Source organism: Corvus cornix, chromosome 10, assembly GCF_000738735.6.
Source record: "Corvus cornix cornix isolate S_Up_H32 chromosome 10, ASM73873v5, whole genome shotgun sequence".
Taxonomy (NCBI): domain Eukaryota; kingdom Metazoa; phylum Chordata; class Aves; order Passeriformes; family Corvidae; genus Corvus; species Corvus cornix.
In genome coordinates, this window is record NC_046340.1 from 3,279,887 (window position 1) to 3,295,417 (window position 15,531).

The following is a 15,531-nucleotide window of genomic DNA, read 5'->3' on the forward strand; positions in this document are numbered from 1 at the left end:
GGGCCGCCCTGGCCCCGCCTCCCCCTCGGTTCCGCCCTCTCTGGCCCCGCCCCCGGCCGTGGGCACACCCCCCGCTCCCGCCAATGGCCGCGGGCGCTGCCCGTGACGCGCCCGCGGCCCCGCCCCTCCCGCCGCTCGGTTTCTGTTTCGCTCCGGGGCCCGTCGTCGCCGCTGCCGCGATGGAGCCGCAGCCCGACAGCCTGGAGGGGTGGGTGGCCGTGCGCGACACCGCCTTCGCCGAGCCTCAGCCGCCGCCGCGGCTCCGCTTCCTCGTGGGCTGGAACGGCGCGGAGGGCGCGTTCGCGGTGACCTGCCACGGGCGGGCCGAAGCGGCGGCGCAGGCCCCGCAGAGCTGGGCCGGGCTCTTCTCGGCGCCGGCCCTGCGCGGCGTCCACCGGCAGCTGTCGGCCGTGTGCCCGCGCCTGGAGCCCGCCTTCCCCGAGCTGCCGCCCGCGCTTCCCGGCGCGGCCGCCGGCGGGCTCTGGGCCGTGCTGTTCCCCGGCGGCGCCGCACCGGATGAGGCCGAGCTGCAGGAGCTGTGCCGGGCGCTGGAGCTCTACCTGGGCTGGGCCCTGGAGCTCTGCGGCGGCCGCGTGGTGCTGGACGCGCTCTTCGCCGCCGACCGCTGCTGCGACGACGAGTACTTCGAGAGCCTGCACGAGCTCCGCGGGAAGGCCCTGCGCGGCCACCTGGCCCGGGCCAAGGAGGCCCTGCGGCGGGTACGGGCCCCGGGGCCGGGGGCGGGGCGGAGGGGCCCCGGGGCGCGGGGCGGGCCCCGAGAGCTGCGGGGCCGGGGGCTGCCGGGCCACCCCCTGCGGACAGGAGAAGGGACCCCTCGGTGTAGGACCATCTTTATTGTTCGGTGCTGCAGCTCAGCTCTCGGGTGCAGCTGTCTGAGTCTCAGCTCGGCACCCCTCGCTCGCCTGGGAGTTGCATGATGAGCCTGGCAGCCACCGCAGCTGCGGGACCTTCATCGATCAAGGCAGATTTTCCAGGCTCACGCGAGCAAGGGTGGCCAGGTCACTGATAACAACTTGGTCGTGGTGTTGTCCAGTGTCCAGATTTGTGCTTACACAAACACTTTTTTATTGTCTGGAAGCCACCAAGTCAACTTTCTGAAGTACTGTCATCGGTCTTTCAAGTGCACCTTTATTAAGGGGGGAATAAGCCACCTCCGGGTGGGCATTCACTGTAAGGCACTGGGGCTCTTACTTAAGCTGCAGGCACTCCTAGAAAAACACATTGCTGAAAACATCCAGCAGTGTTGGGCAATGGGTGGAACAGTAACCGAAGAGGAGAATACAATCATGTGCTCATTTTCTAACCTCCCTGTGAAGGTCTCAGACTACATGTTTGCAGTAATGCTTGCAACTGGGGGATTCCCAGTCTTTTATTAGGACCAAACTTAGCCCTGGTCTTATAACAGTGGTTTGTATTCAAAGAAATTGTGTGTGGGTTTGTTGTTGTTTTTGTTTTGTTTTTTTTAATAAGTGTCAAATTTAGCCCTAATGATTGTATGAAGTAATGATAACGTTAGCACTTTCTTCCTTTGGTACTTGAAGTTTCTTCTTGCTGTAGGTGTGTTACTGGATTTTTTTCCTCTTCTTGTAAGCATGAATTCAAGGGGTGGTGTGTAGTAACAGAGTTGCAGTTAGGACATCGGAATGTTGACGAGTTACAGAGACTTCAGGCTAACCAGTGTGTTGCTGCTGTTTCTTGCAGTGCCTGTTTACAGTCTCTTTTTTCTGGCAAAGTAAGCTGAAAGGTATTTTCTGAAAGTGATCGTGCTTTGGAGGAAAGTTATGACAGCTGACTTCAGCCTTCTGTTTCCTATTGCAGTCTTAACAGCTGTAACAACACTACTTTTTCAGGACGACATTGTTTTTAAAAACACAGCTTTAGTTTACATGAACATGTACCTTGTTGTATACAAAAGTCAGTGTCTGTCACTGACTGGAACAGTTCACAGCCCAGTTAGAAACACGTTCTAGCCACCACGTTCTTTTGGAAGCAGCATGAGCATGCTCGGCTGTGTGGCCATCGGGGCTTGGTGGTGAAGTACAACTTGGTGCCTCTGGTAGTTACTCTGCAATTTCCAGCTGTATTTTAGATATGGCTAAACACGTTGTAGAGTGGTGTTGTACTTGCAGGCCTAACAGGGACATAAATTCGTTATACTGCAGTCTAGACCAAGTTACAAGAGATTCAAGAAATAGACATTAAACCAACCTGAAGTACCAGAGCATCCTTTTTTCCTTTTTACATTCGTGTCCTTCACTAATACTTCCCTTTTACTCACTCTAAGCATTCTCCAGGAGCAACATGAGCCTCACTACTTGCTTTTAGAGTGGAAATCAGAGAGTCAGCCTGTTGCATTTGTATTTGGCTTCCATAGTGGGGCAAAAGCAGACTGTGAAATTGCTGCAGGTGGGCCCTAGGTCTCTGTGTGAGCTACCATAAGCTCCTGGGGAGGCCTAAGAGGCTGCCACACTTACAGGATTATCAGAAATGTTGCAGTTCAGATTCTCTTGTTCCCCTGTCTTGCCTGTGCCAGGCCTGCAGACAGGGTGGGTGGGAAATGCCCTTGAGCTGACTTCCACTGATTTTTTTTGGGGGAAGTTCCTCCATATGTGGGAACTCTGCTGTCTTACCCAGACTCAGCTGGCAAGAGTAAAGCTGATGGTTTAATTTCAGTGCTTTCAGTTGCAACACAACCAAGCCTATTCTTTTAATGGTTTTTCTCACTGCTGGTAGCACACACACCCCTCCCATCCCCTTCCCTCTTTACGGAGCTGCAGAGCACACACTGTCCTTCCAGGAAGGTCTGTTTCTCAGTGGAACTTAGCTGTGTTCTCTCAGCCAGCTCACTCTATCCTGGCATGTAGAGCACGCCGTGGTCTCTGCCAGCTGGTGTCAAAGAAAAATCTTTGAAGCTTTGATTGGTGCCAGTAAACAAATGCAATTGAGGGGAAATGCCCAACTTTTTATTTTGTCATAGAAGGAAATAAATAGAGCATAGTGTATTGGAAAGGCAGTAATTTCCTGGAAGAATTATGCCTTATAAAGTGTAATACCATTAGAACTGAGGTTAGAATAAGCTATTATAAATTACAGTTAAAGGAATTTAACTGCAGGGTGTTATCAGAAGTAAATGCCAATCTTTTTTCCTGTGCCTGAAGTCAGAAATTCTGGATCCAGAAAGTCATTAGCAGTCATTTAGTAATTGTGGAAGCCATGCAACAGCTAGTTTAAGAATACCTTGCTTGTCCTTCCAGTACACAGATTTCCCAAGATTCCCATTTATGTTTATAAAAAACAGCAACCAAATCATCTGCACACAGTTACTAGAATGTTTCTGGTGGGCGCCCTGGGCAGGATGCTCCTTGCAGGCTCCTAATGGAATGTGCAGCAATTAGTGCCTTTAACAGTGTGGTGTTGGAGGTATTTTCAGCTGGGGTGGCTGCAGAATGCCTGGCACAGGGCTCCTGTGCATGAGAAGTCTTGGTTGTGGAAGGACAGGTCCTTCCCACCAGAGCCTGGCAGCAGCATCCAGCACACACGAATGCAAAGCAGCCGTGTCTGATTTACCTTTTATCCCACTAGGTTCTGGAGCAGCATAAAAGTGCTGACACAATGGTGGCTTTGATGAAGGTTTATGAAGAAGAAGATGAGGCTTATCAGGATTTGGTCACCATGGCAACACAATTCTACCAGTATTTACTGCAGCCCTTCAGAGATATGCGAGAGCTGGCGACTCTGTACAAACTGGAAATCCTGGTAAGTCTGCCTTTACAAAGCAAAAGGCCAAGCTATGTAGTGGGGCTTCAGCTGCTCTTGGAGCAGTTTAAGCTCAAATCATGGAACATTCCCTACTTCTGTCTGTACCTGCTTTTTTATCCTCTGCCAAAGCTGCCAATCACCAAACATGACTGACAAATTCAGAGTTAGGGCAGAGCCACTCAGGATCTTGGAGTCCATGATAAGGGCTTGACTAGAACTGCAGCTGTCTTCCCACCAGTGTCCCCCTTAAAAGCAGAATATTCCCAGGCTCCACCTCCCTGGGGTTTACTCTCTGGGAGGCTGAATTTACAGTGATCTAAGTAGCCTTTGTTGTGCCACCTTCTGTGGGATTAGTTTGTGACACTGAGAATGTTATCTTCCAGGAATGCTGCTGCACCAGATTAACTCAGTTGTGGTGGTAGAGTGGAAGACAAACAAGATCTTCCCACTCAAAGGAGTTTTCTATTACTGCTACCTGCTAGGACTGCAGATTAAAACATATCATTTGTCACTGTGTTCACTTTGTTTTATGTGCATCCTAAACTGGAAGCACATCCTGAAAGTTACAATGCCCCTGGAAATGACAGCCATTTACTATTTTGATTTTCCTTAAATAGTGTGTTAAAATTAAAGTGAGCTGTTAATGCTCTCAAAAAGAGCAGAGCAGTTTTATGTTTAGATTAAGGTGCTTGGGTGCTGAAGGTCTAAACCTGTGACAGTAAAATGCTCAGTGTACTTACTGTTCTGAAAGTTAAAATGGAAATTGGAAAGAATGAGGCAAAGTTTGTATTAAAAAAACCCAACCCTGTAAGGGATATTTAGGCTCATTTGAAATATAATTCTTCTAAAAATATGTTTGAATACTCGGCTTGTACCCCTGTCTCCTTTGTGGACTTGAAAACATTCTCTTATGTTTCTTTTCTGTATCCCTGTCCCTGTGTGGAAGAACTGCCAAACTGAAGAACCTGCTGGTGCAATGTGCTGTCAACACGTGGGGGAAAAATAGAAGAGAACATTGCACGTAGAAGAGGGGGTTTGCGTTACTTTTAGTAACAACTAAAAACACTTGTGTTGGACATGATTTTAAAGATGATAGTTTAAAAATATTTTAAAGTAAATTAATCCAAATGTGAGGTCAGGATTGGGAGACAAAGGTCCTGAATTAGCCTAGAGAATAAGAAATAGGCATGAGCAGTGATTCACTTTGTGACAGGTGAGGGGAAGGTCATGTTTGCCACCATGCTTGAAATGTCTCCAAGTGTAGCATAGTGTGGCTGCACCTCTGTGGAAGCCACACGGTAACTGAGAATTTTGTGTCCTTGCAGAAATCTTTGCAGTATGATAATCTGGGACCTAGAAGAGTAGCAGCTTTGCAGAAGGATGCTGAAGAATGGACTAAGCGAGCTGAGAGTGCTGTGTGCTCCATTCAGGATATCACTGTGAACTACTTCAAGGAAACTGTAAAGGCTCTGGCAGGTATGATTTACACAAAAGGTTGTGTAAATACCTAACTTAGGTGACTGAGAGCTCTTCTTATCTCTGTGCAGAACCTGAGGTTCGGGTGAGTGTCTGGCTTAAGAAAGAAGCACTTTATTCACTTAAGATTTGTATCTTTTAACCAATTTGGTTTACAGCTTGGATTTGGTTTGCCTGAGACGTGTGGCTGCAAACCTCTGCACAAAATCCATGGGTGCTTTTAATGTTTGGTGTGCAAGCCTCAAGGATTTCAGCATGGGAACAGAGTATGTTGCTGTGCAACTGTTAGGACATGTTTCCATGGTACAGTGAAGTATTTTACTTACATGTCTAAGATCACAAATTCAACCTGGTAATCTTGTATTTTCTAAAGCTTCAGAAATTGTTTAATAAGATTAGCATTTTTAATACTTCAGAAACACACAAGGGCTATTAGTACACTGCATTTCTCATGTTTTGCTGCCATGTTTTAATCTACAGCAATGCACAAACAGATGGAACAAGATGAGGAGAGATTTGGTAAAACCACCTGGGCATCAGCTTTGCCACGACTAGAAAATCTGAAATATATGTTAGCAAAAGAAACCCTTCAGCATCTGAGAGCAAGAGAGTTGTGCCTGAAACAGAAGAGAACTGGCATTCAGAAACTCGTAAGACCTTACAAAGCCTCCTTTTGGGTCACTGTCCTTTGAAGGGCTGATCAAAACCTACCAAAATGGTCATGGGAGTAGGCTTTTGAAGTCTTTGTCTATGAAAAAATTCAGATTTTCAGCATGGTTTTAAGTTGTGGAATATGCATGTCTGCAGTTTTTTAATTGCTCCTGCATGTTTGAGGACACATAGCAGAGGTTAAGATACATGCTTTTACAGTTCAAGTATTATCTGAGCATTTGGGATATTAACCTTTGAAATTGTTAGGATTTTTAGGGAGATAAAGACCAGATATTATCTTCAAAGGACACTGAAAAATAAAGATACTTATTTACTATTAATCTTTGATGCCATCTAAGTGCTGCTAGGAGTACTTGGTACTCATTTTCCAGGATTAGTGTACTGTGCCATATATAATGGTTTTCAGGAGCAGTATTGTTTGTGCAGATTATGATGAAGTCTCTCCTGGTAAACTTAAGGTAAATTTAGGTAAATTAAGGTAAATTTTTATTTAGGTTAATAAGGCCCTCTGCTCCTCTGAGTTTCTGCTCCAAGCCATTTCTAATGCTCTATTGTTTCCATACCAAAGTAGCTGCCAGTTAGACCAGGCTCCTTACAGGCATTTGTGCATCCAGACGTGTTTCATGTGTGCATATGTTGGTACTAATGCTTTTTATTTTCTGTTACAGATGGAGAATCTTGGTGAACAAGAAGAGAACTTGAGTGTAGTGGAGGAGCTGGAAATACAGTATTATGAAACACAGCTGGAATTATATAATGTACAGCTTGAAGTATTGAAACATGAAGAGATGCTGCTTATTGTACAGTTGGACACTATAAAGAGACAGATTAAAGGTGAGAATAAAATATTATTTAAGCACATATTCAGAACACAGGATTGACATAGCTTGCTCTGTTTTCAATTAAAAAAAAATGGATATCACTGCTTGGGTCTTGCTAGTAGAAAGGACTGCTGTAAAACATTAATGCTGTGGCACCATCTGATATTTTGTTTTTTGATTCATTAGACCCTAATTTGATAACACAAGTTTTAAAAAAAAAAAGCCACACTGGTTGCTAGTCTTGCCAGCAGCTGTGATATGTGCATGCCCTGGTTTAGCATGGAATAATTTGTATTGACAGTGCTTAACTGCTCTAATAGCTGTGCACAGAGACTGTGGATATCGTGAACCTGCTGAAATAGTCCTGTAATTCACCAGAATCTGTTCTAATCTAACATGTAGAAATTACAAAATACATCCTGTAATGACAAAAAGAGGTGGTTATAGCTAGAATGGTACCTGAATACTACTATCTTCCAGTTTAAGTGTCTCTTTGTGACATATTTATACCTAATTCAGCACCAGTCCTGTTCTTACTTGTGCTTATGAGTTCTCTGTTACCATGTAGACTGTGAAGTAAACATTGCTGCCGCTTGTTACATAGCTAAAGTGCCGTAAGTAGTAAAATAAGACACCCAGTGTTGATCAGAACAGTCTTCCATTTTCCAGGAAAACTCCAGTTGGTGAAGGTAGGAGTTAACACACAGGGAGACATTTGAAAGAGGAAGCTAAATAACAAATGCTAACAGCATAAATTTGATCCTGCAAAGCACCCCTGTGAGTAAGGTGACATGTTTGCATAAGACTGTGAAGGACCCAGTTTGGCTCTGGAGCATTACACTTACTCATAACTAACTCACTGCCTTCAGTGGCTTTTAAAATGTCGTTAGCTCTTTAAATGTTTAAATAACTGTGGCAATTTTTGGTTTCTTAAAAAATGCCAAATGCCTTTTTAGAGAAACAGGATGAAGTTGTTTACTATGATACATGTGAAAATCCTGAGGAGCTCAAGGTCATTGAACAGACCATGGGACAACATTACGCTAACTTGTCAGCAATGACGGTGCTGAGGCAGAAGACTAAGCAGTTGGAGACAAAGCGTGGGACTGTCTGTGCGAGGAGAGCCTACCTCAGGAACAAAAAAGTAAATGCAGTCCTGGAGATGTGCATTTTCTTCAGCTAATGTCTTGACTCACAAGGGATGGACAGGAAGCCATTAGGGAAGTTTGGGTGGCGCGTACAAGATAATTCGTGACTCAGTGCCAAGGCCTGCAAGCAGAAAGAGGGGCAATGGGATTTTAAGCCAGCTTTACACTCTATGGTGTGGTGCAAGTTTGTCTCTGGCTTAGAAAGAGACTACAAACTTATCTGGGTGACCCAGGTGTTCCCCCATCAGCTAGACCTTACCAGAGTCCTGTGGGGCCAGCTGGAGCTTTGCCCTAGCTGCCTTTTCCAAAGCAGCTGCAGTACAGGAGGAGACTGGCCTTCTGTCGAGGAAGCTGCAGTGATAGGACAACCCACACACTGATACTTTATCTTTGAAGTGAAGGAAGGGGAAACTTTAACAGCTGCAGTTCTCTCTTCAGCCTCTCAGTTGTGTGCAAAGGGCAGTTTTTCCTTTGTTTCCCATTCAGAGCAGAACACTAGGAAGACACAAGTTGACTCTCATGAACCTTCTCAGTGAGACGAGTTTACCTTACACCTGCAGTTCTGCTGGGGCAGAGTTTAGGTTCCAGTCTGTCTGACCTTTTATCCCTCAGGAGCCTGGACAAACTGGGAGTTAAATTGGAAATGATTTGTGAGCCATCTTTGTCTCTTGCTTGCAACTACTTCCTTGGCACACACTTCTTTTGCTTCTGTTTTCATTCACTTAATTGCTGTCTATTGGTTGTATAACACTGAAGCCAAATGCCACATGATTTGCAAATGCCTGTCCAGCCATGTGGATAATCGCCCTCTGTACAGAGACAAAAAGCGACTCCCAGAGAAAATATTGAAGCCTGCAGCTTCTCTGTGGCACTCATTGCTAACAGAAAGTACCCTTGCTAGGCATTCATTGTGCTTCCCATACCTTTGCTTCCCTGGCTTTGTACTTGGGAGCTATGGCAAATAAGGGAGGGGGGGGAAAGTAGCTTTATATTTTTGTAGTGCCCTGCTAGGTTCCTTCTTGCCTTCTTCCTCATGTCTTTGCATGAGCTTATGTCTTCTCTTCTTTTCATCTCCCTTTCTTCTTTTCTTTTTTCTCTTTTTTTTTTTAACTAAACTGTAAGACAGAGGGATTGGGTCACATCTGGATACATTTTTGCTGCAGTATGAACAAAAATATGGCTGGTGAGGAGAACATTGGCTTTAGCCATGAAGGAGTCCCACAGACTTCGCCATCAGGGTCTCACAGCTGACACTAGTTGAGCTTAGCCATCTTTCTTGTTGCCGCCTAGCACTCAACTGTGGTTGCTATTTAGTGGCCTGTGCACAGGAGCTAATGGCACAGCTGGTGCACAGGAAATGTGAACTGACTGAGAGTTGCATGAATTCTGCTCTTCTCCCAGGATCAATGTGAAGCGAGCCATCGGCAGAGACTGCAACAGGCAGAAGAGAGCAGAAAACGCTTCCAGCAGCATCACAGCATACAGATAGTGAGTACCAAACAGCAGCCTTGGGCAATCTGGCAGCTGCTTGTTTTCACATACTAAGGCTCAGTTACTTGTGTTTTAATGCAGAAGAGAGACAAACAAAAAGAGGAGGAGAAAAAGAAAAAAGCTTGGATAAGCCAGGAACGTCAGAAAACACTGGAGAGGCTGAAAGCATTCAGGGAGGCAAGTACTGTGAACGACAGTAGTCCTAAATGGTGTCAAAACACGTCAGAAAGTAGCCATAGCTCACATGTGAGCGTGGTCCAAATCAGAGATAACCATTTGGATAGCCTAAAGTAGGATTATGTGTAATGAATAAAGAGGATTAAATCTGTTGAAGATACAGTTTCCAGGTGTGGAATCTGTTGCAAAGAATGCAGGTGAGGAAATGGCTTTGAAAGAAATACTTTGTCATTTAAATTTATTGAGGGTTGAATTTTCTGCTCGAATGGGTGAGTGGGACAGGTCTGTGCTCTGTGGCTTTTTATGTCATTGGGGTTGATGTTTTGGCCAGTCCAATGGAGATGTGACCTCCTGCCTTATGATTTCTTTTTCAGAAATGTCCGGCTCATGTTGTTCTGAAAACATCTCATCCCCAGCCTCTCAGTCCCAAGTTGCCACGAGGCATCCCTCAGCAGACTGTGGTGCTGTCCCCTCCACCTGCACCGAGTGCAGGGACAGCCCCAGCAGTTCTGCCCCCTGCACCCTCACCGAGAGCAAGGGCAGCTCTCGAGCAGCCACAGAGCATTCTGCTTGTAGAAGACAAAGAACCAAAAGCTTTATGTCAGAATACCCCAGCAGATATCCCTGTCCAGATTTTTGTTACTGATGGGGACACAGAGGAGCAAAAGCACAGCGAGGAATTGATGGTCTCTCCATGCTCACCACCTCTTCCTCCACCCCCTCCTCCCTTGCCCCCTCCTCCCCCACCTCCCCCCCTACCTCTCCAGTTAAAAACACCGTCAGCAGCAGAGGATAAACCACTGCCCCTCAGCTCTGATAGCCCCTCAGAAAGCCCTGCACTGCACAAACAGGATGACTCATCCAGGAGGTCTATAAATAATTGCATAGGTAAGTATGCTCACATCAACTGGTGCTTTTTTAATGCATTTCCTGTATTTTTGTGGTCTCCCTCCCTCTGCTTCTGGACAGGAATAATGTGTACTTCTGATCAAGAGAATGAGGCTCCTGGAAAGCTTAGTCTAAGAAAGTATGTATAATAACACTGACCATAGCTCAGGATGTTAAATGAGTAACAATGACTTGTGTGTCCTGTTTGAGACACTTCACAGGGCCCTGATGCTCCAATCAGAAGACCAATGTGGGTAAATTTGTAGCTGTACTAAGGCTACACTTCAGTGTTTATGATTTATGTACTACAGAGCTGGTAATTGGGCTGCTTGTGTTTCTAAGGTGTGCACAGCCTGTGTCCACTTACAATTTGCTTGGTTTCTAAATAAAGGTTTCCTAAGAGAATTCATGCAGAATTCAACCAGGATTTGAAAGGCGGGTGAATAGCTTTGGTGTACATTCCTAGGGAAGAAATTCTGCTCTGTTACACCTTTTCTTTGTTAGCAAGATCATGCAGGTGTAATTGAAGGCTGAACTCGACAATTGAAAGAGTAGTTTGAATGAGAATGGAGCTCAGCAGCCTCCCAAGGCTGCACTGGTTGCATCCTGCTAACAGGCTTATTTTTATCTCTAAGGCAAGTGGATATTTTGACTATGTCAGAGAGATTGATCTAAGTTGGAAGGCAGCAATTTTTTTTGTTGTTTTTCACAGTGGAGCTTACGCTAGAATGAGGAATGTCATTAAACGTGGTACATTCCTTTTCCTTTTCGACTCTTCACAATACATCCAAGCAGCCTTTGTATCCTATCATTTAAGAGGCAAACCAGAGGCAGAAATACCAGGGGAAGTTCAGCGTTTTTCGTTCTTCCGAGCTGTGGGGAAGTACAAGCAGCTGAAGGGCTGAGACACAGTTGAGTTACCATGGCAAACTACTGTGCATGCAGTGCAGACTTCAGTGTGGGATATCCATGGGATAACTCTACTACAGATACTCTTAAGAAGCCTTGATTAGTAACAGGAGTGGTACACCAGAGTAGTCTGATTGCTGTTGCAACAGCCTTGCTGGTAGCTAATATTTACTGCCATTCACAGCCTAACATTGATGTCTTTTCATTATTTTTTGATAAGAAAAGTTTTTTTTTGTTTATTGGAGAGATCTGATTAGTTGTTTACACCTATTTCTTGAAGGAAGCCATCATATCAGTAGCCATAATAGTAATTGCTAAATTACTGCCACAGGAACTTACTGAAACAGCTTCATAAACATGTTGGTGTTAGTTATGGGCTACTCATGTCTTTGCACGTGAAAAGTCAGGAGGGGCTTCTTTTATAATTTGTTTGTCTAACTAACCTTTTACCAGGCAGCCCATTTAATTAGTAGCCTTAAGACTCTCTTACTTGTAGGCTTTGTAAGGCAATCTGGTGGATCTTTGCTTGATCCTTTTTATTCTCTGAAGGTAGCACAGGATTTAGCAGAATGTTACATTTCAAGTGGTTGATGTTAATCACATAACCTTGTGTGCACTGCGCATGGCAAAAATATTTCTGGCTGTGAGGCACAGATGGTCTGGCCCTATTGCTGTCCAGGGAAACAGCCTCCCTGTCTGACAGTCTGGAGCAAGCAGCAAAGAATCCAGCAGAAGGAGTAAAACACAAATTAGTGTGTATTAGGAGGACTAGTGGAAGCTCTCAGTATGGTGTCCTTCATGGTCTGAAGTTCAGAAACATACACCTGGGATCTAAATCATGTAAAATAGGAATTGTTTTCGAAGTCCATACAGAAAAGAGCTGCCTGCATAGGGCCTGATCTGGCTCCCAATGACTTCAGTGGTGCACTTTCAAGCCCTTCTACTCAAATCCTTTCATTTTTCTCTTGGCTGAGCAAAAATGCAATTGACAGTCTCAGCAGGCTTCTGGGCAAGCTAGGAGGGATGGTGGATTGTTTATAACACAGAATGCAAGAGATTTTTTTGGTTCAGTGAAATATTTTTGAAAGCCCATAAAGTTGTAATGAAAAAGAGCATTGTCCTTTGTGTATAATTTCTTCCTTAGAGCACAACCTTGTATAATGATGAAGAAGCACTGGATTCTCAATTCAGGATACAAAAGCTTTAACTGCTTTTTAAAAGCGGTTCCAGAGCCTGCTGTTGCAGAGCTTGAAAGAGTCTGTGCCAGAACAGACCATTCTTTTTCCTGTCGCTAGCAAAGGTTAAAGGAAGAGCCCTGAACACTTGGGTAGGGCTTCATACCTCTTAAGTGTGATTGTCTCATTCATTCTTCTGGTAACAGTAGATTTATCTGTTGCAGGTTCCATGGATGAAGTTTTGGCTTCTCTGAAGCGCAGCGAAGTTCACCTTCGCAAGGTGGAGCAGCCAAACCCCTACGCCTCCGTGAAGGACAACATCCTCTCTGCCATAAGGCAAGGAGTTAAACTGAGGAAGGTGACTCGAGATACTGAGAGGGATGTCAGTAAAGGATCCCCTAATGAGCTAGAGAGAAGCATTAAGGCAGCCATGCAGCGAATTAAGAAAGTGTCTGCTGATTCTGAAGAAGAGGAGGACAATGATCAGAATAATGGAGAATGGGACAGCTAACCTGCATAGCAGAGTTACTGACTGGAACAGAGCATGTGCCTCATTTTGCTCATTGTATGAGACTGTCCCTTTCAAAATGAAAGAACTGTGTGATTGTGTGTGGTGTTCTCATAGTCCAAAATGTCTTGTAAAGTAAAAGAATCCTGTTGATTTTCTGTAGGAGTTACAGATTCATATTTTTGCATGAGAAATCATACTCCAAATTATGCTTGCACTAATAGGTGTTCTGGCTCAACCATGTAGTGTTTCCACCACATCTGAAGATAGCTAAAATGCTGGATTGAAACATACATTATTTAGATTGTTACTACAGTAGGTAATGCTATCACAACGAAGTTTAAGGAGTGAAAAAATAACTGATAATCTCTTTTGTCAGATAAAAGTAAAGCAAATCTCTTGTGACAGAGGCAGACCAGAAAATTTAGCATGATCTGAAATCTTTCATTCTTACCTCCATTGTCCAGAAAATTCTTAAGCATTTTGCTTGTCTAATACAGCTCACTCTCAAATAACTACATGGATACTTTATTTATCATCATGTTAGAAGGTGTGCCCTTGTGGATGGCTTCATAATGCTGATTGGGAAAATCAGGTTCAAGTTTGAAATAAACACTACTGCAGTAATTACTGAAAAGTTTACTTCTTTAGCTGAAAGATTAAGTATAGAGAACTTTTAGATGGTAGATGTTTTTCGTACATCTACATTTACAAAGACCTGTTGACATGAAAGAAAGAGCCAAAATATTTCTACAATATTTTTCAGGATTTAGTCCTGTAATGCAGGGCAGCATTTTTCCACTGAGAACTTCAATACATGTTTATAGCTACTCTCATGAATTTAAATTACCTGATGGCCTTAAAAATGGCAGGTATTTACATTGTGCCTGGAAGCTGACTATTTCAAAATTCAGCTACATTGAATTTAGAGACTGTTGCTATTTTGGGTAGATAGTGGCAAAAATTATTCAAGTTATTTTTTTGAAGTTTATACTGACCCTTAATAAAATATATCTTGACAGAAGAAGTGGATTCAGCGTGCTGTCATTTTAGAATGCTGCTGTGAACAGAGCATTATTTATACCATGTACCCTGGGCTTTGATAGTAAGTGGCAGCCATACAGCAACTGCACTCTCACTAATGGTGTATGTAAATGCCCTTATTTTCTCAAATATTTATGAATTGTAATTTGGTAACAAAATTGAAAATACAGTGTTTCAGTTCCCTGTTTTACTGTAGAGCAGCAGATCTTTTTGTGTTTAATCAGCACAGTAAATATGTATGCAGCAATTTTCATGTGAGAAGCAGAAGCAGCAGCTGGGGCTTCATTTTTTACTGTTCAAGCACCCTACTGCTCTTTGGATGTGAGAAAAAACCACCTTTCTTTGTCCACTGCTATCAAACCAAACAGGGACAAAAGGAACGTCAGCACAGGTCAGGTCTCAACTCTCCCAAGGAGCTACCTGTGGAGGGGAGCTGGGCACGATGGCAGTGTGCCCACAGCACCCTGCTGCCCCCTGCGTGGGGCTGGGCATGAGGGAGCAGGGCACAATCCACCCCAGATACTGAGCACTTGCCAGAGACAAAATCTTGGTCCTGTGAAAGCAAAGATTTCTTCCCCAGGGATACCCTGGGCAGAAGGGGTGCTCAGCCCTGGGGTGGTGCTGGGGCTGAGAGCTCTCCCAGGCCCTGCCCTTTAGTGCTGCAGTTATTTAAAGCTGAATAAGGGGTGCAGAGACTTGGCTGCCTCCCCCTGGCTGCTGCCTCCTGCCAAATGGCAGCACAGAGCCCTTTACTGGTTTGTGTTGTTGCTAACTGCAGTGCTAGGAAGTTGAACACAGCATTAAGTATGCAGAGAATTAAGTGAGTTGCAATTTCTCCAGCAAATCTTAGGGCTTTTGTGTGTTTAACAGCAGCACTTTTAGTCAGGAGAGGCCATCTGAGAATCAGCACCACTGGATGGTGATTTCTCCTGCTTAAGGGTTCCTTTTGTAACCATGTCTGAGGCTCATCTGGGTCTGATCTCATGTGTTCAACAGAGCTCTACATCCCAGGCTGAAAAATATCCTTAAAGCCCATTGAGAAACTGCTGAACCCACCTGTTTTCTGAAGCCCAGTTCGTTTGCTGGACAGCCAACGGGCCTGCTCTGTGGAAAATGTGCTGCTACAGTTTTCTGGTTGGTCTAGAAGATTTCACCTCTATCAAGTAATCCTCACTGCCTGGTTCACTACCAAAATTTAATGGATCCTACTCAGCAGAGTAGCTGCTGGATGACCAGTTCTCCTGGATGTCGGAAGCATGGCCAAGGTAAACACCAAAAGCACTGGCATTAGCCTAAAGAGAAGAAGGTGAGAGAGCAGTTTTCAAATACATAAGAGGCTGCTGCAAAGAGGAGGGAAGTAATTTGTTCTGCGTGTTCACAGGGAGATAAGGGGCTTAAATTACAGCTGAAATGATTCAGGGTAATACAGTGGAGCAGAGAGT

General features: G+C 44.6%; 1 protein-coding gene across 1 annotated transcript; it reads left to right on the forward strand.

Moving 5' to 3' along the window:
- Positions 1-116: 116 nt before the first annotated feature.
- On the forward strand, positions 117-14,077 carry WHAMM (WASP homolog associated with actin, golgi membranes and microtubules). The gene is made up of 10 exons (XM_039557611.1): positions 117-719; positions 3,604-3,777; positions 5,106-5,256; positions 5,737-5,906; positions 6,597-6,762; positions 7,706-7,893; positions 9,299-9,385; positions 9,470-9,565; positions 9,940-10,453; positions 12,762-14,077. Exons 1-10 carry the CDS (start codon positions 180-182, stop codon positions 13,046-13,048), a joined length of 2,373 nt encoding a protein of 790 aa, XP_039413545.1. The 5' UTR covers positions 117-179; the 3' UTR covers positions 13,049-14,077.
- The last annotated feature ends 1,454 nt before the right edge of the window (positions 14,078-15,531 follow it).